A 22,413-nucleotide genomic window follows, 5' to 3' on the forward strand; every position below is an offset into this window, starting at 1 on the left:
ACTAATCTAAGTTTATACTTTGGGAACTCAAAAAAAAAAAAAAAGGAGAGCAAAATAAACCCAAAGCAAGCAGAAGGAAGTAAAAAATGAAGGTAGCAATAGAAACTGAGAAACCAATGGAGAAGAGTCGGTGAAAAAAAAGAGATTTTTTTTTTTTAAAAGATCAATCGACAAAATTGGCAAGACTCTATCAAGCCTGAGAAGTAAACAAAGGGAGAAATCACAAATTACCAGCATTAGGAATAAAGTAAGAGATAACCACTACAGATCCTGCAGACATCAAACAGAGAATAAAGTCGTAGTATAAACAACTCTACATGCCTAAATTTTACAACTTGGAAGAAATGGAGCAATTTTTCAAAAAACACAAACTTCCATAACTCACCCAAAACTAAATTGATAATTGGACTAGTTCTAAACTATTAAGGAAGGTGAATTAATAGTAAAAAATTGCCCCATAGGAAATGTTTAGGGCCAGATGGTTTTACTGGAGAATTATACCAAGAGACTTAACACCAATTCTATGCAATCTGTTCCAGAAAATAGAAGAGAAGGGAAGGTGTCTTGATTCATTTTACAATGTGACCCTGATACCAGAACCAGACAAAACACCACAGAAAAGAAAACTAAAGATCCATTTTCCTCATGAATATAGACACAAAAATCCTAAACAAAGCATTAACAGAACATTCAGCAAAGTATCAGAAGAATTATATACCATGACCCAGTGGGGTTTACTGCAGAGACGTGAAGCTAATTCAGTATTTAAAAAAAAATCAATGTTATTTACCATATAAATGGCTAAAGAAGAAAAAATCACATGATCACATCATCAATTCAGAAAAAATTTTATAAAATTCAATCCATTCATAATAAAAACTTTAAAAAATAAGAATATAGAAGAACTTCAAATCAATAAAGACCATCTACAAAATATCTACTGCTAGCCTTGTACACAGTTATGAAAAAGTGCACATTCTGTCCCTAAGATCAGAAAAAAAAACAGGAGGTCTGCTCTTATGATTCTTATTCAACATAATGCCAGAAATTTTAGCCCATGTAATAAGGCAAGAAAAGGAACTAAAAGACAGACATACCACAAAGAAATAAAATGGTCCTTATTTGAAGATGACATGATTATCTGAATAAAAAATTGCTAGAAATAATAAGTTTGTTCAGGGAAATTATAGGATTTAATATAAGATAATCTACTAAATAGGATACTACTACTACTAATAAGATATAATAATAATTATAGGATATAATATAAGATAATCTACTAAAGTCATTGGTATTTCTACATACCTAAAATTAACACATACATACCAAAATTAAAAATATAAAACCATTAACAGTTAACTAAAAAAGGAGAGAAATAGAAGACTAAAAAATGCTGATAAAAGAGACTAAAACTGAAAGAAATAAAAGTAGATCTAAATAAATAGAGAGGGATACTCAACATAGCAAAGATGTCAATTCTCTTCAAATTTAGAGATAGGTTTAACACAGTTCCTACCAAAATTGAAGTAGCTATTTTTGTAGATATAAATAAAGTCATTATACAATTACCCAATACATATACCCAGTTTCAAGACTTCTATAGCTATTGTAATCAATATTATAAAATATGGTAGAGGAATAGATACATAAGTCAATAGAACAGAATAGGAAACCCAGAAATAGAAAATATGCTTAACTGAATATTTTATTTCTAGTGAAGTAAAATTCATTTAACTGAAAACCATTTAAAAATGAACAAATCAGTGGCATTTAGTACCTTTGTAATGTTTCACAAATAGCACCTCTAACTCAAAAACATTTATCATTCCAAAATAAAACCCCTTAACCATTAATAGTTACTACTCAATCCTCTCTCCAACCACCAATTTTCTTTCTATGATTTACCTATTCTTAGTATTTCATATAAATGGAATCATCCAATACGTGACCTTTTGTGTCTGGATTCTTTTACTTAACATATTATTTTGAGGTTTATCCATGTTGTCACATGTATCAGTACTTCATTCCTTTCTATGGTTGAATAAGATTTCATTGTATTTATTTACCACAATTTGTTTATCCATCCATCCACTGATGGACATTTGTGTAGTTTCTACCTTTGGGTTTTGTCAGTAGTACTGTTATGAACATTTGCATGCAAATCTTTGAGAGAATATTTTAAATTTTTTAAAGCATATAACTAGGACTGGAATTCCTGGGTCATATGGTCATTCAGTGTTTAACTTTTTGAAGAACAACTACACTGTTTTCCACAGCAGCTAAACCTTTTTACATTCCCACCAGCAGTATATGAGGTTTCCAATTAGCCAGGTCCTTGCCAAAACTTATTATTCTCCTTTTTTCAAAAAATATTTTTATAGCCATCATAGTGGGTATGAAGTGGTATTCCATTGTGTTTGTGATTTGCATTTTCCTAGTGACTAAGAATATTGAACATCTTTTCATGTACTTTTGGGCCACTTATAATGTCTTCTCTGGGGAAATGTCTATTCAAGTCCTTTCACTATTTTTAAAATTAGGTTGTTTGTCTTTTTGTTGTTTGAGTTGTAACAGTTACTTATATGTTCAGGATATTAATCCCTTCTCAGATATATGAATTGCAAATATTGTCTCCCATTCTGTAGATGGTCTGTCCATTTTCTTGATTATGTTCTTGCATTAAGTGCATAAAAATGTTAAATTTTGAAAAAATCCAATTTATTTTTTGTTGTCATGCTTTTGGGATCATATCTGAGAATGCCATTGCCAAAATCAAGGTCATGAAAATTTACACCTGAAAGGTAAACAGGAAAGTTTTCTTCTAAGGTTTTACAGTTTTAATTCTTACATTAGGTTGTGATCAGTTTTGAGTTAATTTTTATAATGGTATGAGATTGGGATCCACACCTAATTCTTCCTGTAGTGAACAGTTATGGGTTCTTTCTGTAAATAATTTGGCCTTAGGAGTACATTTCTGGACTCAGTTCTCTTCCATTGGTCTATGTTGTCTGTCCTTATACCCATACCACACTGTTTTGATTACTGTAATTTTGTGGTAAATTTTGATATCAGGAAGTATGAGTCTTCAACTTTTCTCTTCTTTTTTAGACAGTTTTGGTTTTTTAGGAACTTTGCAATTCTTGCCTGTCTGATTTTTTACAAAGATGCAAAGAATTTCAATGGAGTAAATATAGCCTTTTCAAAAAAATGATGTGGGACAATTTTCCTTCTAAGGAAAAGAGTGAACCTTATTCTAAGTTTCAAACTTTGTACAAAAATTCACTCAAAAGAGGTGACAGATTTAAATGTAAAATGTAAAACTCTTAAGCTTTTATATGAAAAAAATCTTTGGGATCTTGGATTTAGATTTGACGTCAAAAGTAAGATCTGTAAAAAGAAACATGGATAAATTTGACTACATGAAAATTAAAAACTTTTGTTCTGGAAAGGACCCTATTGAGAGGATGAAAAGACAAGTGATAGACTGAGGAAAAATATTTGCAAACCACCTACTCACAAAGGACTAGTATCTAGAGTGTATAAAGAATTTTCAAAACTCAACAGCAGAAAAAAAAATGAACATACAAAAAAGAAACCCCAAACAATCCAAATAGATAATGGCCAAAAGACATGAAGAGGCATTTCACCAAAGAGACTATACAGATCAAGAATAAGCACATGAAAAGATGTTCAACATCAGCCATTAGGGAAATGCAAATTAAAATCACAATGAGATATCATTACATGCCTATCAGAACGACTACAATAAAAAGTAGTGACGCCAGCAAATGCCGGCAAGGATGCTGAGAAACAGAAGCACTCATGCATTGCTGGTGGGAATGTCAGATGGTAAGAACACCCTGAAAAGTGATTTGGCTATTCAAAAACTAAACATATGACCCTAATACAAACCAGCAATTGCACTCATGGGTATTTATCTTAGAGGAAGTGAAAATTTATGTTCTTAAAAAAACCTGTACAGAAATGTTTATGGCACCTTTATTTGTAAGCGCTCCCAATGGAAAAAAGTCAGGTGGTTTAACCAATGAGGTTCTTGCATACCATGGAATCCTACTCGGTAATACAAAGGAACAAACCACTGACAAGGGAAACAACTTGAACAAGTCTTGAGGTAATTATGCTGAGTGGAAAAGGGCCATCCCCCATGACTGCATAGTGTGTGATATCCTTTATAGCTTTGTTGAAATGATAACATTACAGAAATGAGAACAGGTTCGCAGTCACCAGGGGTTGGGGATGAGAGGGTAGGAGCAGAGGGAAGGAAGATAGATGGTGGCTATGAAAGGGCTACAGGAGGGGTCCGTGGGGTGAATGAAGGGCTCTGTGCCTTGACTACATCAGTGGCAGTATTCTGGTTGTCCTATGACATGATAGTTTCACAGGATGTCGTCACTGGAGGACACTGGGTAAGCAGTGCCCATGATTGCTCTGGTATTTCTTACAAATCTATGCGAAATCTCTAATGATTTCAGAATGCAAGTTTTAATTAAAAATCAATAAGTGATACATTGTTTAATTTTTCTTTCACGTTTGTAAGAAAAGGCAGAAAGCCTGTTGGTGTGTAATGAGTGAGTACACACGCGGTTAGGTGGAGTTCAAATGAGGACGTTCATGACTCTATCACTCCCTTTATTTCTTGGCTACACAGAATGGTTGAGACTGTTATATTTTAAATTGTTTTTCTTCTTAGACATATGTTTGATTTCTGCTCATAATAGATTGTGTTTAAAGACTAGAAACATAAGGAACCTGATAATGAAATACAAGATAATTAGGAGCAAAAAATGGGAAGACTACAATCTTACTTAAAATTACCTTCACCAATCTGTAAATCACATTCATCTGATAAAAACTCTTCTACGGAACATCAAGATGTCTTTGGTACTTCAAAAACAGTGTTAAGGAGAGAAAATAGAGTGACAATTATGTCCAATTTGGCTTTTCATTTATTGAGAATAAAGGCTCTTTCCACACCCACAATGTGCTATTTGCAGAGTGGTTGCAAATAGCGGCCTGAAATCTTTCCCCTCCTGTCATTTATAAACAAAACACGGAAATTATAAAAATTAAACCATGGTTTTTTAAGCATAAAATTCCAGAATTTCAGACATCAATTCTTGGAAACCAGTTTTTGCCTTGACTTGATGCTATATTATGGAGTAAAATCTCAGAGTAATTTTTAGTATACATTCAGTCCCCAAACAAGAGGACATTTCATTTTTAGCATGTTTATCTGAAAATTATATTTTCTCTTATATAATTTAATAAAATTAAACCTTGTGCCTTCACTGTTAAATGATACAAAGCAGAATTTTTTGTAATGACTGTGTATTATGTATATTATGAATGATCACATTAAAGCAGACTGTAGAATACAATATTTAATACAATACCCTTGTTTAAGATTTCAAGTCACTCACTCATCACAGGCCACACAAAAATGGCAAAACCAGTTTCAGATTTTTTGAGGATGGTTGTAGTGAGAAGTGTCTGCGAGTCACATGTGGGTAGGCAGTGGTGCCTGACGCGTGTGTGTGCACTTATTAGCTTTAAAGTGTCCTGTATGTGTCACTTGTTATGTGTCCGCTGCCTTTTATCTAGGGCAATTAGAAAATGGAGGGTCCTGCTCAATTAAATGTTCTCTGTAAATGAAGGTTCTCTCTATGTGAGCTCTGGATTAGAGTCTGGGGACTTCAACCTCTGACTAGCCTGGGGTCCTTAGACAAATGAAGTGGGATGATGACAGTATTAATCTTTCATGTTGTGTGTCTAAAGGCAGTCAAGCAATGGATCAGGCTTTTATGTACATTTACACTTCTTTCTCATTTGCCATGTTTTCTACTTTAAGTAAGAACGAATCCAAACCCCACTGATTTAAGTCATGAGGAAAATAAGAACCCGAGATAGGGCAGCTTCAGAAGTGGTGATTTCAGCAGTTCAATGGCATCCATAAGGTCTTAGCTTCTTTCCCTGTTCCGCCATCTTTCATGGTCAACTTCGCTGCTCTTCAGCTCACAAGATGGTAACCGTGGGCCTCCTGGACCCTTATAGTTAATGATAGTATCAAGAAAGAAAAGAGTCACCATCTCTTCCCATGCATCTTTTTTAAAAAAAATTTTAACAGATATATTTATTTTAGAGAGAGAGTGTGTGAGTGCAAGAACATGCATGCAGGAGTGACAGGAGGAGTGGAGGGAGAGAATCTTCAAGCATACTCCCAGAATGTGGATCATGGAGCCAGACAGGGGGCTCAATCCCATGACCCATGAGATCATGACTTGAGCTGAAGCCAAGAGTTGGACACCTAACCTTATTGAGCCATGCAGGCACTTCTCCCCGCCCACTCTTCTCCCACATCCCCTCCCCTGTGCATCTTTTCATCCCTCCAACTGACTTTCTCTCACCTATCCTTGGCCAGACTGGGCTCCTTGCTCTCCTCTTAGCCAGTTCCTGCAAAGAGAACAGGAGCCCAATGATTGGCTTCGACTATGACTATGCCGAACAGAATTGACATTCTGTAGGCAGAGGAGAGAGAAAGACTATGCATTGGGTTTTCAAGGGATTAGGTTGAGGACAATTAAGGAAATACACCAACAGATTCAGACCAAAAAGTTCTCTAGGCACCTGTTTGTAGGACACGTATTTTGAGATACGTAGTAACTGCCATATACATCCATATACCTATATTCTGTGTGTAAGTGACACAGCATTGCATAGTGATTATGAATGCAGACTCAGAGTCAAATCCCAGCTTTGCCATTTGCGAGACAAACTGTCTTGAAATTGTGTGACTTCTATGAGCTTCTCTTATCAAATGGGGACCTTATGGTGCTAAGAGAATTCGGTGATGCAATCCATACAAAAGGTTAGGCCCAGTGCCCAATACACAGTTAGCAATCAATAAACATGAGGAGCTGGTGTGCTGCTGCTGAGGAGAATGAGCTAAACCTGGCTTTACGTCTCAACAGCTGAACAGCTGCTGACTGCCCTCACTCCACCAGACCCTGCCCTTCACCCAGTCTGCTCTCCATACAGCAGCCTGAGCGATGTTCAAAACCTGCAGTAGATCATGTTGTTCTCCTGCCCAAAACCCTCCAGTGGCTCCCATTACACATCAAATCAGATCTGAAGTCCTTGTGTGTGAGGGGCTTAGCTACCCTAAGTGATCTGGCCCTGGCCATCTCCCTGCTTTCTGCCCACCTGCCCCTCTGTGCCCATCTGCCCACAACTGCCCACCTGGTCCCTCTGTTTAGTGACATCTGCCTCGCTCATGTCCAGTCGGGTCTTCATACCTAGCGTGCCTTCTGCCTGCATGTTCTCCCCACTAGATCTTGTCCTACTTCGTCCCCTCATTTCTTCATGTCTCTGCTCTCAGCACTTCCCCATCCTCAGAAATTCTCAACTGCCCTCTTGAAAAGTCACCACTCTTCCTTCCTTCCTCTGCATTCTCTAGAAAATAGAGCCCCTCAGTGAGAAGGAGTCCAATCCCAGGAAGCAGGAACAAGGACAAAGAAAGAGCAGATATGGAAGGCCCAGCTCTGTCTTCATGTAGTTCAGGGTTTCGTCTCTGGGGATGTCCTTACACAGGACCCAGGGCATGCTGTATCTCAGTACAGACCAACCAGGGAAGGAAGGGAGAATTTACCTGCCGACTTCCTCCTGTAACCAGCTCCTGCTGGTCAAGTCCCCCCCTCTGTCATGACCTTTCCCACCCCTCTGTGTTGTGTGGAGCAGCTCCCGAGGGCAGCCTGTGGGGAAACCAGAGCTCCCAGGGGGCTGGCCTGACCACTGCACAGGCATGGATGGAGGTCAGTGACTCCATGTCAGTTAGTGCCACATGTGGGGGGCAAGGAGGGCTTCTTGGTTTGAGATGGTGGCAGTAACAGCAGAGAGATCTGTCTCTGAGGCTGTGGGAACAGCTCTGAGGGGCCAGGAAGCAGGACAAGTGGGTTGAGGGTAGGGGCAGAGTGGAGGGTGTGGGGGTGGAGGTGGAGTGGTCAGTGTGGCTCCTCAGATTTGGGGTGCTGTATAAGCTAAGTCTGGTCCCAGCTCACAGATCCTCGTCTGGCTCAGTGCTCTTCAGAATACTCAAGACGGGCCCCACTATACTGCCTGTGCATCTGAGGAGAGCATATATTCACAGGAATGAGGTGTCCATAAGGTAAGCACTCATCTTTTTGAATGATCTATTTTTTTCGATTGGCATGTTATTTACGGCTCTATATTGATGAGCTGTAAAATGGAGTTGTGACAAAAATTTATGAGTCTGAATAAATCAGGTTGAGTAAGGAGGTTGGCCCCTCTCTTTGCCCCCACCCTTCATCCTATCATCCCACTTCATCTCTCTCCCCTGTCCCCCATATAAGAGGTCGTCCTCTATGGCTTGGAAGCCTGGACTGGTCAGTCCACATTCTCCCTGTGCACACATCTTCCATGAGGGATTCAGCTTCATTTCCTCCTACCTGGGGGCTTCCTCAGGCTACTGGTACCCTCAGCCTAGGCCCTGGGAGCCGGATGGGACTTCTGTCTCTGGATTAATGCCACGATGAAGGGTTTTATTTTTCATGCTCTCCACTTTTACCCATTCACTCTTCCCTCTCCCTCACTGTGGCTTTTCATTCATCCCAGCTTCTTAATTAAAATCCTCATTCTTCAACACTTCATCATTGCCTTGAAAAATTTCCCAAGTCATACTTACCTTTTGAAGGAATACCTTACTTAATCTCCATGCTGGCTACTTTTCTCCCTAAATTAAAGTTAAACAATTATTTCTGAGTATGATGTAGGTCTAGAATTTTTAATTTATTGCCTCCATTCCCTTAATTTCTTGATGACTAAGTGAACCATGATTTAAGAAAACTTGGAAAAATCCTTAACATCACAGCTCTTCTTAGATCAGAGTGGCCCTAACTTCTGTAAGTCTTAGCAAAATAAAGGCATGGCCTTGCAGAATGGAAGATGGCTTCAGGAACTGACTGAGTATGACTGCCTCCCAGCCCACCCACTTCCAACTCCCACTTGAGACATGAAGACACTAGCCTGGAGACGCCCTGCCAGTCAATGTATGGCAGAGACAAGAGAGTGACTGGCCCTCATGCCTTTCTGTCTGGGGCTCTCCAGAGAGCCAGACTGGTTCTTCAGTTGACTGCAAAGTTTGGGTTGAAGATTTTACCAGATTTTTTCAGACAGGCAGCAGAGTGTTCAGTTGTGCAAGACCAGGAAGACCCTTTCCTGCCTTTTACCTTCTCACATGCCCACCGAGTCTGGCTGCTGACAGGTGTTTCTGGGCACTGTCTGACCAGCCCAGGGGGATCTGACCCATAGCTAGTGACAGGGAAACTTGTGGTTGAACCTCGAGGAGGTTCCCTGCTTCTTCCCAGTCCCATGGCTCTGGGGTCTCTCTGCGTGATCCGATGTACTGCAGTACCCTGGAATGACCTGTAGGAGACCCACTGTTTGGCTGCAGTATTTGATCATATTGCTGTGTTTGGGGTAAGAATAGAAATAGAAGAAAGTTTTAAAACTGGTAAAGTAAATATCTATAGGAGATTTTTGAACTTCCTGATCTTGCGAAAACACAGCACTCACCTCCTTTTGTGTGTCTCTGAGTCTGTCTCGGGAAATTGCCCACCAATCCCCTACACTGGGGGTTGGAGGCAGTCAACCGAACTTGTTTCCTTCTAACTTCCTCCTTCCAAACTGACTGAATTACATGAATTCAAAACTTACCCCCCCTCCCCACCGCTTTTCTGGCCAAGCATCCCAGTTTGCCATTGAGAAGCATCAGTATGCTTGCAAATTCTGAAACAGGGTTGCAAGTAAATTCTTTGTGTGGAGTCTAGCATATTTTCCATGTTGGGGGAGTATTATTATTCAACCAAGAATTGCCCTGAGAGGTCAAAGCACAGAGCAATTCATAGAGGTGTCAAGGTCTGCTGGCATCTGATGCCGCTGCCCCGAAGGTTTGTTTTATTTTGTCATTCACACTTCACCTTTTTTATTCCAAGGTGACTTTAATTCCACACTTATTTTATGCACAGTAGTCACAATAGCTCACTTCAGATGTTAGCTTTCTCTCCAAGGGATATTCTGCACATCTGGTTTGTGGCAGCTACATTCCCCCCTTCTTGGAGAAGCCAAAGAAGTCTGTGGAAGTCCAGTCCCTGTTTGCTGCACTAAACAGAGCTATTTCAGGGCTCGGTCACTTTACAGACCTTGGTTTACATATGACCCGGAGTTATTAAAAAGACACACGCCAAGGTCTGCCTCGGTTATGTAATAGGGCCACTAGGCTGACTCAGGGACTTTGTGCTCAGAGAACTGAAATCTGCTTTTCCAAACACCTCAAAGTGTGGGAGGGGAGCTAAACCCAGTCTCTGAGCTGTGGAGCTCCATCTTGTCCACGGACTTAGAATTAAATTTCAGAAGGAGACATAGCCTATCTCCAAATTCCCCAGCTTCCTTTTATGTCCAGTCCTTCTTCGCTCTCTCCCAGGATGGAAAGTGCCATCCTTTCCCCAGTCCAGCTATAGAGAATCTGGCTTCAAGCCAGCCTTGGGGGTTCAGTCATGGATGGCCTTGGCAAAGATTCATGGTCAAATATGAGAGAGCATCATTCCTGCCAAGGCCCTAGGGCATGGAGGATGGAATGGCCTTTGTCCTTCTGAGCCCACATCATGGTTTCCAAGTGGGAAGCCACAACGATGGACACCTGGAAGTCACCCAGGTCTCATGCACTCCTCATTTTGCTGATGGGGAAACTGATACTTACAGCAGAGATATGACTGACCTGGGTTATAAGCTGGGAAGTGGTAGGGAGAGAGGTGATCCCAGACAGAAACACGTGTGAGGGGAGGGACCATGCTGGTCCACCCACTGCCATCCTCCCAGCACCTAGCAAGTGTCTGGTACATAGGAGGGGCCCAGTAAATATCTGCTGAAGGAAAGAGCAAATGTAATACCTTTTCTCATTCTTCCTCTTCCTTTGATATTTAACTAAACTTATCCTAGGAAAATCCTCTCTATCCCCTCATCCAGGCCAGAAGAGATCACAGGGGCATAAACCAGACACTGTCCTACTGCACAACCTGGTGCCCACATACAGCAGGGGGCAGTCCCCCAGAAAGTCTCCTGCCCATCAGTTACTACCAGCCTGGCCTAGCTGGGATCATTCTCCTAAATCTGATGCCAGACTTGGGCTGTAGATAGACCACTGGTTAGGGTACGCGTGCGCGCGCGTGTGTGTGTGTGCTACTTGTTACAAAAGTGTTTACAGTTTATTTGGGCACCAAGACTGATCTCTAGGTCAATTAATGAAAGCAAATGACGACTGGGTTGGGGATCTCCAAAAGTTCTGGACGGTGAACAGAGATCCAGGCTTGGGGATGAAGTCAGGGCCCTGAAAATGTCTCGTTCGAAGGGAGAATAGGGCACCCTCTTGCCACAGCTTGGCCAGGCCAAGCCCACATCACCTGGGACTGCCGTTGTATGCCCAGGATTTTGTTAATTCTCCAGTTGGAAGAGGGCGGAGTCAGAAGAGAGAGATAAAACTTTGCTCTTTCGCAGGTTGTTGGCTCTCAGCGAGAGGGCGTGTCACTTCACTTCGCCTCCAGGGACACGTATAAGGGCAAGGTGTACTGGCCTGCCTAGGCTCCACAGCTATGGCAGCTGATTAAGACCACTTGTGCACCTTGAGAGCACAGGCTGAAGTGCTCGGCCCGCGAAAGAGCCGGAGGACAGCAGAGAAGGGTGTGTTGAGGAGTGAAAGGGCCTGCAGATCTCTATGAGAGAGCCAGGAGCTGAAGCGCACCGCCTCAGAGCTCGCCCTGGAGCTCTGGGAGTCCTCGCGCCCCGCGTGCGCGCCCGGCTGCTCCGCGCACCTGCCGCGGGCTCCGCGCGGGTCTGAGCGGCGGGCGGGCCGCGCGCACAGGTGGCGGCGATTGGGCAGGCGGGGCCCGGAGGGTGACGTCACGAGCTCCGGTCCCGGCGGCAGAAATAGGGCAGCCGCGGCGGCGGTGGTACGGCAGCGGTGGCTCCCGGAGCTGGAGCCGAGACAGCCTCCTGCGCGTTCGGGACGCGCCGACAGCCGGAGAGACCGACCGAAGGACGCGGGGTCGGGTCGCCGCCACCGCCGCCACAGGCGCTCCCGCCGACCGCGTCCGGCCACCTGGTCTTCCCTCGGCCGCGGCCACCTCAGGTACGCGAGCGCGGGGAGAGTGCCAAGACGCCGCCGCCAGCAACCGGTCCCGCTGCGTCCCGCTGGGGTCCCGGCGCCCGCGGCCCCGCGTCTCTCTGCAGGGCCCGGCGCGGACGCTCGCTTGTCCTTACCGCCGGCTCCAGAGAGCCAAGTTTGCCCCGCTGGCGGGCGGCGGGCACGGGACTACGGGACTCGGGCTCGCCGGGGCTACCACGGCCCTGGCCAGGACTCCGGGGAAAGGCTGGGGTGCGGAGGCTGGTGGCCCGGGTCTGCAGTAGGTACAGGAGTGACCTGGCCGGCGCGCTGAGCAGAACCGAGCCCGCAGCCCGCGCCGGCTCGGAGACCCCGCAGGCGCTGCTCCCGGTACTCGGGACCCCGAGCAGCTTCGGAGAGCTAGGCGAGCGGCAGCCCCGCGGCTGGGCTCGGTGCCCTTGGCCCCGGGCTGGGGTGCGGAGCGCGCGTACTCGCTGCCTCCTACCTCCAGCTTTGCGGGGGAAACTTGCATGTCCGCGCTGCAGCCCGAAGGGCCCGCTGCCCCCCGCCTGGCCGTCGCTCCCCCGAGGTCCACCGCGTCTGCACGCTGGGGCTCGGCGGAGGCTGAGGAGAAGGGACCGGGGCACCACCTCGTTTCGCGAGGCCCGCGGCTCCGGTTCTGTCCAGCTAATCTCTGTTCCAAGAGAGCGACCAGTGCTCCCTGCTAAGGAGTTGCTGGGGAGCAGTTTGTTTGGGGCACGCTCCGGCAGGGAGCTTGGTCCTAAGAGAGCTTGTGCAGTGGGTGATCTCCTCCCCTCTCTGCACCAGCAAAAGAAACCGGTTTCAAGTTTGGGGGGCACTCAGGCGACGCAGACAGCGCTGCGCTTTGGGCGCTCGTCGCCCCGAGTTGGTGGCCGAGCGCTGCGCGAGCCTTAGCGACCCCCTTGAGCTGACGAAGCGGCGCCTTCGGCGCACTGGCCCACGGCTTGCCACCTGAGGACTTCTGCGCCCGCCACTCTGGCAAGGGCAGAAATCCGCTGCTAGCAGCAGGATTTCTCACGGTGGCCGGGACGTGGCGAGCAGCCCGTGCAGTGCGTCCGCGAGCTCAAGTTCCTGGGGCCCCGGGGAGTCGGGCCCTGCCGGGTCTCCGTGTCGCCCTGCTAGTCAACACCCCCGCGCAGTCCAGCCGACCTCGTTCCGGTAATTGTCGCCGACATTGATGAATTGCGCTGCCGCTGCTCTCCTCCGCTCTCCTCTAGGTGTCGCTTCCTCCGAGGGTTCCCGTGTGTGAAAAACAGCGCCAGTAGCTTTGATCGGTTCCCTTCCTAAATTTATTGCAAGCCTGTGCACGGGGAATTGTGCGAGATGAGTCCCCGAGATAGAAACATTCGTCCACATTCTGTGGGCCACGCAGAAACAATTTCATCAAGAGGTGGCACGGCAACTCTTAACCAAATGTGCACAGAGAATGGGCCTCCATCACAATCTCTGAGGCAAGGGAAGAAATTCAGACGTTTATCCAAAGTCTAAAGTTATTTTCCCAACACCAGGCTTAGGCAAAAGTCGGACATGACTTTTAGCAGTGTCCTGTCTATGCTGGACTGGGTAGTTTCCTGTGCTTGCCCCTTCTGGCTCCCAGGACAGGCTTTGATGTGGGTAGTGGTTAGGTAGAGGGCTCAGCTGGGGAGTACATGGTCAAGGGAGAGAGTGATGGGGCTTCTAGGACACCAGAGTTGCGGCAATCCTAAGGCAGTAGCTCAAACCCAAGCCATGAACTGATGCCCCACAGGGCCCATGCCTGCTCCCCATCTTGGTTTTGTGAGAAGAGGCTGCAGCATTACTACAGCATTTCTCTTCAGACACCCTTAGCTGAATTTCTTTCCATCCTAGGAAAACAGATCCTCCGTCCCCCAAGACTTTAGACTGAGCCAAATGTCATGCAAGATGATAGCCGATTTCATATATACTATAATGTGTTAAAGTTGTTCCAGTGGCTTTTTCTAAGACATTTTTTTACCTTTTTTTTTACATTTTTTCCCTTAATCTCAGGAAATTGATTTTTATTCCAGAGAGGGGCCAACCTATTCCCATGGGCCTTGGGAGAGCTTTTATCCCTTCTGCTCTGTCCAGGAGGTGGGTGTGTGGGGGTAGTTTGGATTTTTCTACGTTGACCCATCAGTTGCTCAGGATTCTTCTCTTCATCTCAGAGTTGCAGGATTTTTTTTTTTTTTAAGTGATCTTCGTGTTGTGATCTTCTGTTGGATTTAGTACCAAAATCCAGAAACAGGTCATTGAATAGTCACAATTTCCTAAATCTTTAATTCCTATTTTACCTTTCTTTGTATGTTTCTGCAAATTCAACCTTCTTATGTTGCTTATGTGTGGTCAGTTGTGTGCTTACTAACTTGATGAAATTAGGGAATTATTTCAAGAGCACATATGTCCTTATACTTTCTTTCTCTTAATGCGTAACACAAAGGATGGGACTTTGAGGAAAATAGAACTCCTGTTGGGAGAACATGGTACTTAAGCGGTATAAATGTTGAAATGATGAGAGTTCCTGGAACTCACAGGTGTGTGGATTAAACTTCTTGGTATATAGGAGTGTTATAGATTGATCTATTGTCCACAGACTAATTTAGGCATTCAATTTATCAAATGTTGGAGCGATTAACCAAAGATAAAGAGTAGATAATTAGTGGAAAGTGCAGTGTAACTTTATTATGGCTTGCTGCAGGGGTAGCCTGATACATTTCCATCCTAAGTTCCTTGGGTTGGTATTTGAGGGGCTATCTTAGGAAGTTTGACCTTGCTTTTTTCCTAAACACTTGGATATCAAAACTAGGGTCCTAAGCCTTTCCGAGGAAATTAATTTGTAGCCTTGTGGTGTTAAGTTAGGGTCAATATGGCTTTTCTTTTTTTCCTTTTAACATTGGGTAGACATACCAGAGGCTGCAGGATTTTGGTGGTCTCCAGGTGGTTTCCATTTGTTGATTGCCAACATTCCATATGCAAAATATAATGCCCCTCTGGTAATTGGCGAAACATACACTTGATTAGTTGGAAAGATTGGAAATTGAGGTGCCTCAGGGTCACAAAACTTACTGTTCTCTTTAAGGCTGGGGTGGCATTGCTTGGTTTTACCAAAGCATCTTCATAATTTCTGGTCTTGGTGGTTACAAAGAGAAGCCCTTTCCATGAGGCTAAATCATAACGTCTAATTCGGTAACGTTCCCATATTCTGGGAGAGATGCTGAGAGAGAACTGATGAGTAATGTCTCTGGAAGCTCTCAGGGTCTGAAGTCCCACTGTGCCCAAACAAGACTGGTTCCCAGAGGAGAAAAGGGAAGTTTGTATTAGAACCACTGCCAGTTTAGTGTCCATGCATCACCCTGGCCTCTGACCCCATTCAGTACAGTCCACTTGCATGCTGGTGTGTGTTCTGTGGTGGGGCAGATTTGGAATCAACCTATTCATGCCTATTTCTGCCTAACCACTTGCCATTCTTATGTCACATTTTTTAATTTCTTGGAAAAGTGAGTCAGTTTTCTGAATGTCACATCATACAAATTTGTAGTACCTCTATAATTTTAAATACAAGTAATAGCACACGTAGTGGCTTCTAATTATAAAACCAGAAAAATCCTGTGCTTTGCACACAGAGCAGGTTCTTGATCTAGTAGGGCCCATCCTCCACTAAGAAAAGCAAAATTAGTCTGTTTGAGACAGAATGCCAACGTTCCATATGTATTTGTGACAATGTAAGAGACAAAGCCATTGCCTCAGGGTCAGGAGACCTGGTTTCAGTCTAGATCTGGCTCCTGATTTGGCTACCACATGGGGGGGAATTCTTTGGCCTTCCAGACTTCTGGTGTCCTGTCTGTACCACAGCCAACCTAGCTCTTGATTCTCTTGGTCATGGGAGAAAGTGAGGCTTGGGTGGAAAACCTCAGGGGAACCAGGTCTTTAATATCAAGTGATTGTGCTTTATGAGTTGTTTGAAAGAAAATGCAGTCCAGCTCTTTTACGAGAATGGTCTCCGATAGATTTATAGCCAGGCTTAGGACTCTAGCATGGATTGAATGAAGCTTATAAACCTAAATTGATCTCAAAAGGAACTCAAGGTTGAAAAAGAGAGTTTGTGATATTATAGATGGTACCTTGCATTTCTATAATGAGGAGATTCTTATGTTTCCTTCTGTCTGAAGATCAGTCGGGCTCTTTGAAGGTGAGGGGTAATGAGTCAACAGATCTCCTTCCCCCGGAGTGACTGTCTTCCTCATGTTGGCACTCCCCGTCAGTTGAGAGGCATCCTTGCTGCCCGGCATTCTGTGCATCTCCTCATGATTTCTCCCCCCCCCCCCCCGCCCCCCCCCCCCACTACATTTCTTCCTGGCTGATAAAGACAGCAGTTCTGAGAGCTGAGGACCATGTGCCAGGTGGCCCCATTCTGGGGAAGGATGCAGAGAGGAGCCATGTGGTTCTTTCCTCACGCTCGGCTCCTCTGGAGGAGTGTGGCTCTTGGCAGCTGTCGGAGGAAAGGAGAGACTCAGGATTTCCTATCTTGCTTGACCTAGGTTTTCCCCATCTTGCTAAGAACAACTCTTGGCTGAAACAAAATACTGCAAAGTATTGAGAGGCAGCAGAGGGAGGCTGTGAAGAGCACAGACGTCTCGCCCAATCTACCTGCATGGCTTGGCGTCCCAGCTCTGCCATTTATTTGCCACATGGCTTTGGCAGGGTGCTTAGCCTCTCTGTGGCCTGTCTGCTGTGTCATCTGACGAGGGGATTCTTAATGCCCTCCGCATGGAGTAGAAGCGAGGCGAGTGAGTTAATACCTGCTAAGAGTTTAAAACAGCGCCTGACACACGTTATTGTTACATAAGTGCTAACCAAAGAGATAGCTTCTATTTGGCTATTACATAACATCATCAAAATTGGTTTCGACCCAATATTAATTCTTTTTTTATGAACTGAGCCATCATAAAACTTGAGTTGTAAATTTTCAGGCTATTGCTCCCGTAGATAAAATGAGTTGTCAATCACAGTGAGTATAAAATGATATCGGACAGGCATCCACCGTGCAAATGGAGTCCCATCTGGTGGTGGCCAAGCTGAGCGAAATGTTACAAAGAAGCTGGGAATATTTCAGTCATTGGCCTGGCTCTTGTGTTTCCTTGTCTTTAAATCTTCGGGTAACCTCAGTGTAAACCAGATAAAACCAGACATGAGTCCAGGTGCCATAGGCCTGGAGCCCAGGCTCCCTGAAGCAACAACTCGAAACAACTGGTTTAATACCACAGATCTGGGTATACCTTCTAAAATAGTTTTGCAGCTTGCCAAAATAACAATTGAGGTGAATGGATTTTATTTTGATGCTATCCATTAATAATAAAACATCAAACATAATTGGTCTTGGATTACTAGGCAAATTGAAAACTAAATAGTTGGTTTCGTGGCTTGAATATTTCATAACTCCAGAAATTGACATTTGTATATTGAGTCAGTTTTGATTATTTCGCTGTTTTTGGTTTATTCAGGCTTGAAAACATGACAGGGGAGAAAAGAAGACCTTTTGTACATGTGCTTGCCCCGTGAGTGCTGTTTCATAGTGGATAAGTAGGGAATAATTCTCAAAGATAAAGTAGGAAGTACTGTCTTTCTAGTTCTAGCTTAAGTACTGGTGTTTTTTGAAAAGATTTATTTATTTTAGAGAGAGCATATGTGCATGAGCGGGAGGGGCAGAGGGAGAGAGAATCTTCAGGAGACTCCAGGCTGAGCATGGAACCTGATACAGGGCTTGATCTCACAACCCCAAGGTCATGACCTGAGCTGAAAGCAAGATACCTAGGTGCCCCTCAGTATTGGTATGTTAAAAAAAAAATTCCAAAAATCTAGTAAATGCTTTCTGCAGTTCCAGGCACATGGCTCTGCTTTCAGAAGACAATAATTTATGGAGAGTAGGGAGTTACCCTATTTAATTTCAGAAGAACTGGTTGCAGTTTTTACTTTCTTTTAGTTCTGAATTTGATTTTTGTCCACACTCCGCAGTCTGTGTGAAGAACTCACACACTGTTGCCAGAGCCCTGGATCAGGAGCGTAGCTCAGGGATGGCTGGGAATGTTCTACTTCTGTCCCAGGTAGCATTGCATGAGGCATCGTTGCCCTTAGCTCTGCCTTCCTCAGAGTGCGGAGCAGGTGCTGACGGTGACAAGACCGTGACCTTCACACTATGTTTATTGCTCACTGAGACTACTGTCTCAGTCACTCCAGCTTTGCCAACAGATGTCAAAGATGAAGAGACAGATAGAGGAATGGAAGCCTGTGGACTGTTTGTATGACAAGAGACACGTTTTCTTAAAAGACCGTCATGACTTACAACCTTGCCTTTTCAGAGGTCGGTGTTAGATGCCATAATTTTTAGCCCGATTTCTCCTTCATGTGGGCATTTTCTGTCTCAAGTGAGGGATATAAAGCATATCTGGAAAGGCAGCCAAAGGAAGCTGGGAATGTGGTAGGAGTGGATTTGTTTGGTGGTCCTGGGATCAGTGCTAGTGATGGTGGGATACCTCCAACCCTTCTTGTTCAAAATAGGCATCCCCCACAGCTCTCACCATGGGAGTGAGAGCGCATGGACTCCTCCACCAGCCTGTAATGTCTGCCAAGCTGCTCAGCATTTCTGTCTGGGACACCTGCCCTGGACCAGTTCAAGGCCAGATCACATAGGGTGCTGGCCTCCAAAGCGCTCTGTGTTTCTATCTCCCCCACCACAATCAGGATGCCGTGTGCACCACATGCAATTAAGCACTAAATTGTGTAGTGCTCACAGAAATCAATAAGCCCTCTGGTTTCCTTGAGGACGAGTTGTAAATACTGCACGATGAGTTCTATCTTCCTGGCTGCGTTTCTCGGACAGAGGTGCTGAAATCAAGGTTGGAATGTTACAGTGGAAACCTTAAAAAAAAAAAAAAAAGGTAGGGCTGATTGGACATGTTGACTAGCCTGTGTCCTTGTCCCATTAGCACCTCAGCACGTGATAGGGAGTTGAATATCTGTTGTGACTGATCCTTAGTTTTTTCATCTGTATAATTCTTTGGTTACTTTGAATTGCCCATTTTTTCTTTTTTTTTTTTTTAATTTTTTTTTTTTCTTTTTTACAGATTGAGAGAGAGAGAGTGAGAGATTACAAGTAGGCAGAGCAGCAGCCAGAGAGGGGAGGAAGCAGGCTCCCTGCCAAGCAGAGAGCCCGATACGGGGCTCGATCCCAGGACCCTGAGATCATGACCTGAGCTGAAGGCAGAGGCTTAACCCACTGAGCCACCCAGGCGCCCCGCCCATTTTTTCTAGGACTTCAGACCTCTTACCCCATGAGCCTCAGGAACCACCTTAAAGTTTATTGAAATTCCATTATCCATTGGGTGCTTGAATTCCTCTACAGGAAGGAACAGTCTTGAAGATTTTGAGCTTTATACCCTTCTGAAGCTTGCTGTCTTTTAAACTGAGATGTCAGCCACAAACAGGATGCCTTACATTTAACATAATTCCTCATCAGTCTTCACTGATTACTAATTGTGTGCCCAGCCCCAGTGCTTTCTGAAGGGACTGCAGCATGGCTGTGTGGTTATGGAGCAGAAGTGACACAGCAGCTCCCCCCTCATTGGTTCTTGTATATGGAGTGGTAGCTGCCGTGTTGGGTGGCTTTCCACACCATTGCATGTACAGAGTTGTTAACTCTGTGTCTGACATTGACTTCTTTGATCCTCACCACAATCCTATGAAACACATATTATGGAACCCTTTTTAGAGGTGAATAAACTAAGGCTCAGAAGTACTAGAACTTCTCCAAAGTAGGGTAGAAGGGCTGGTGGTAGGATTTAAGCTCTGGTGTCTCTGATTCTGGAGTACAAGCTCTATCTACCCACCCTGTGACGTGCTAATGTTTTGCAATATTTAAATCTGAACATCTGTCATTTTCTCAACAGACTCCACGAAATGAAACCGGGACGCTTATGGCTGCATCTTGTGCTGCTTGGGGCCTCCCTGCCAGCTACGCTGGGATGGATGGACCCAGGACCCAGCAGAGGACTGAACATGGGTGTGGGTGACCCACAGACAGAGGTATGGTCACATAACACCTGCTAGGATTCTTGAAACTTGCTGCTTTTCCAAGTCAGTGTATCTGATTTCTTCTCTACCTTTGGTTTATATCAGTTAGATTGCAGTATGAGTTAAAATTGTTCCCCCTTTTTGGTAGGGGACAGAAGGACACAGCATGCATTGGTCTGGACAGGAGGTTTTATGTCATGCTGTGAGTAATAGTCTAAAATCTCTGCAATGCTGAAAACGTATTCCAAAACCAGGCTTCAGTTGTATGGTTTGTCTTCTGCAAAGACCCTCAAGAGAATGGCCTTTTTGTATATTTAATAAAACTCTGAAAATGCAGACTCAATGGTAGAGCACACCCATGTGAATTAATGAAGTCTTTTAATTACAAAATGTGTTTTAAAAGAGAGAGACTCCTTTTCACGTACACAGATAAAAAACACCAGGCTGAGAAAGCACTGGCAAATAGGGGTCCTAAGGGAACCTGTCTTAATGAACAGATAAGAATGATTAATGGCATGTTAGGTATATATAAATGCTTCTAAAGTGCTTGAAAAACTTATTCTCAAATGCCTCCCTAGAGAGTCTCAATACACTGCTAATTGCTCAGCGAACTTGGTCTTAAGGGCCGGAGAGGATTCATAAGCTGCACCCTAGCCCTGCTCAGGTAGGAGGCCTGAGGAATTTGGGGCTTGTGGGGGGAGCAGATTCTCTGCAGAAATTGCTTTGTGTGTGCCAGACCCTAAGAAATGACTACACCCTTTTTCATCAAAGCTACCTGGGATTTTCTTTATGACATTGTAAATGCAAATTCTTGCCCCAGAGCTTCTCAGGCCATTTCAGCTCCCATTGCCTTCCTGGTGCATGCCTGCCTCATGTCTCTGTGCTTGTTTCCCGTCCTGTGGAATGAGAGAGAAAAATTACCTCCCAAAGTCAACATCACCAGAGAGTGAATAATAACACACAGTGTCTGGATGGTAGGATTAATGCATTATTTGATCAAAAGACATGATGTCTTTCTCATTATTACTTAATCGTAATGCAATCCCAGACCTACAGACCTTAATCTCCGGGGAGCTTCAGAAGTCTTTGAATGCCCACGTTTGCTGCTGAGGTTCACGTGGCTTCCTTTTGTGGTGAGCAGGTGATTGAAGAGCGTCACTCTCTCTCCCATCACAGTCCGTGAAGGACACGACTTAATGATCCTTTGAAAGAGCCTGGAGGCTGACTCGCTAGCCAGCACAGCATTTCCCATATGGGATGGCTTAATCATTACACTCATATCCATACAGAGGGAAAAGGATCCTACAAATATATTGTTGAATATTTAATAGCAAAGCAAACAAGCAAACACACAGATAAGCTTTTTTAGTCTTCTTACTATTGGGGCTCATTGGCCCACTCTTTTAAATTGCCTATTTCAATTAAAGGAGTCAAACCAATTAAGGTAGGATTTAGCTGGAGGTAAAGTGAAGGTAAGTTAATATCAACCTAGGGCATCTTTATCTTGGCTGTTAACAGCCTAACACCAAGAAAGAGCAGATAGTGCTCATTCCGAGGCAGGAAGGCTTTCTGTTGGTTAGTTTTGGGGTGTTGTTTTTCTTGCCTCATCAGGATAGAGCCCAGGAGATGAAGCCCTCTCCCATTTCCAGGCCTTGTGCTGTTTCAGGAGAAGGAAATGATGCCCGTACAGACTCCAAACACAGGAACAGCTGCCCTATCAATCCAGGGTTCGTGGCTGTGCATTGCATTTTTGCAAAGTGTAATAACTTGTACTCGTGGAGTCTGTTTTTATCAATGATGAAATGAGAAAATGGCCATATGGATGGGCCTAGGATATAGGACAGCCCCAGCAAAGTTCTGATAGAGCAGGACACGGATATGGAACTGATGTGTGCTGATTCTGACCATGCTCCGCGCATGGCCTCTCCATGCCATTCCTCACTAGCATCACGTGTTGGATTCTGTCCCTTCATCCCACATACTGACTCCTCTCCTCCGATGCTTATCTCTGGTTCTCATCTTTTCTCTGGAACCTTCTTTGAGCACATTTTGGTCAAATTTGATGTCGTGTTCTGAACTAGTCCTTTTTTTCTTTAAACCCATATTTTTATGTTATA

The 22,413-nt window shown here is 44.4% G+C and overlaps 1 protein-coding gene across 3 annotated transcripts in view; it reads left to right on the forward strand.

Annotated features, from left to right (window-relative positions):
- The window catches only part of FSTL4 (follistatin like 4), a 672,404-nt gene that overhangs the window by 246,780 nt on the left and 403,211 nt on the right, over window positions 1-22,413 (forward strand). For 2 of the 3 annotated variants that reach the window (XM_046000921.1, XM_046000919.1), the window contains one exon: window positions 20,173-20,308. In XM_046000921.1, coding sequence (XP_045856877.1) covers window positions 20,183-20,308 — 126 coding nt within the window. In that variant the 5' untranslated portion in view covers window positions 20,173-20,182. Of the gene's footprint in view, window positions 1-11,724; window positions 12,218-20,172; window positions 20,309-22,413 lie in introns of those variants that run through there. The other variant, XM_046000920.1, reaches the window with a different exon arrangement.

The sequence above is a fragment of the Meles meles genome, chromosome 3, assembly GCF_922984935.1.
Source record: "Meles meles chromosome 3, mMelMel3.1 paternal haplotype, whole genome shotgun sequence".
Classification (NCBI taxonomy): domain Eukaryota; kingdom Metazoa; phylum Chordata; class Mammalia; order Carnivora; family Mustelidae; genus Meles; species Meles meles.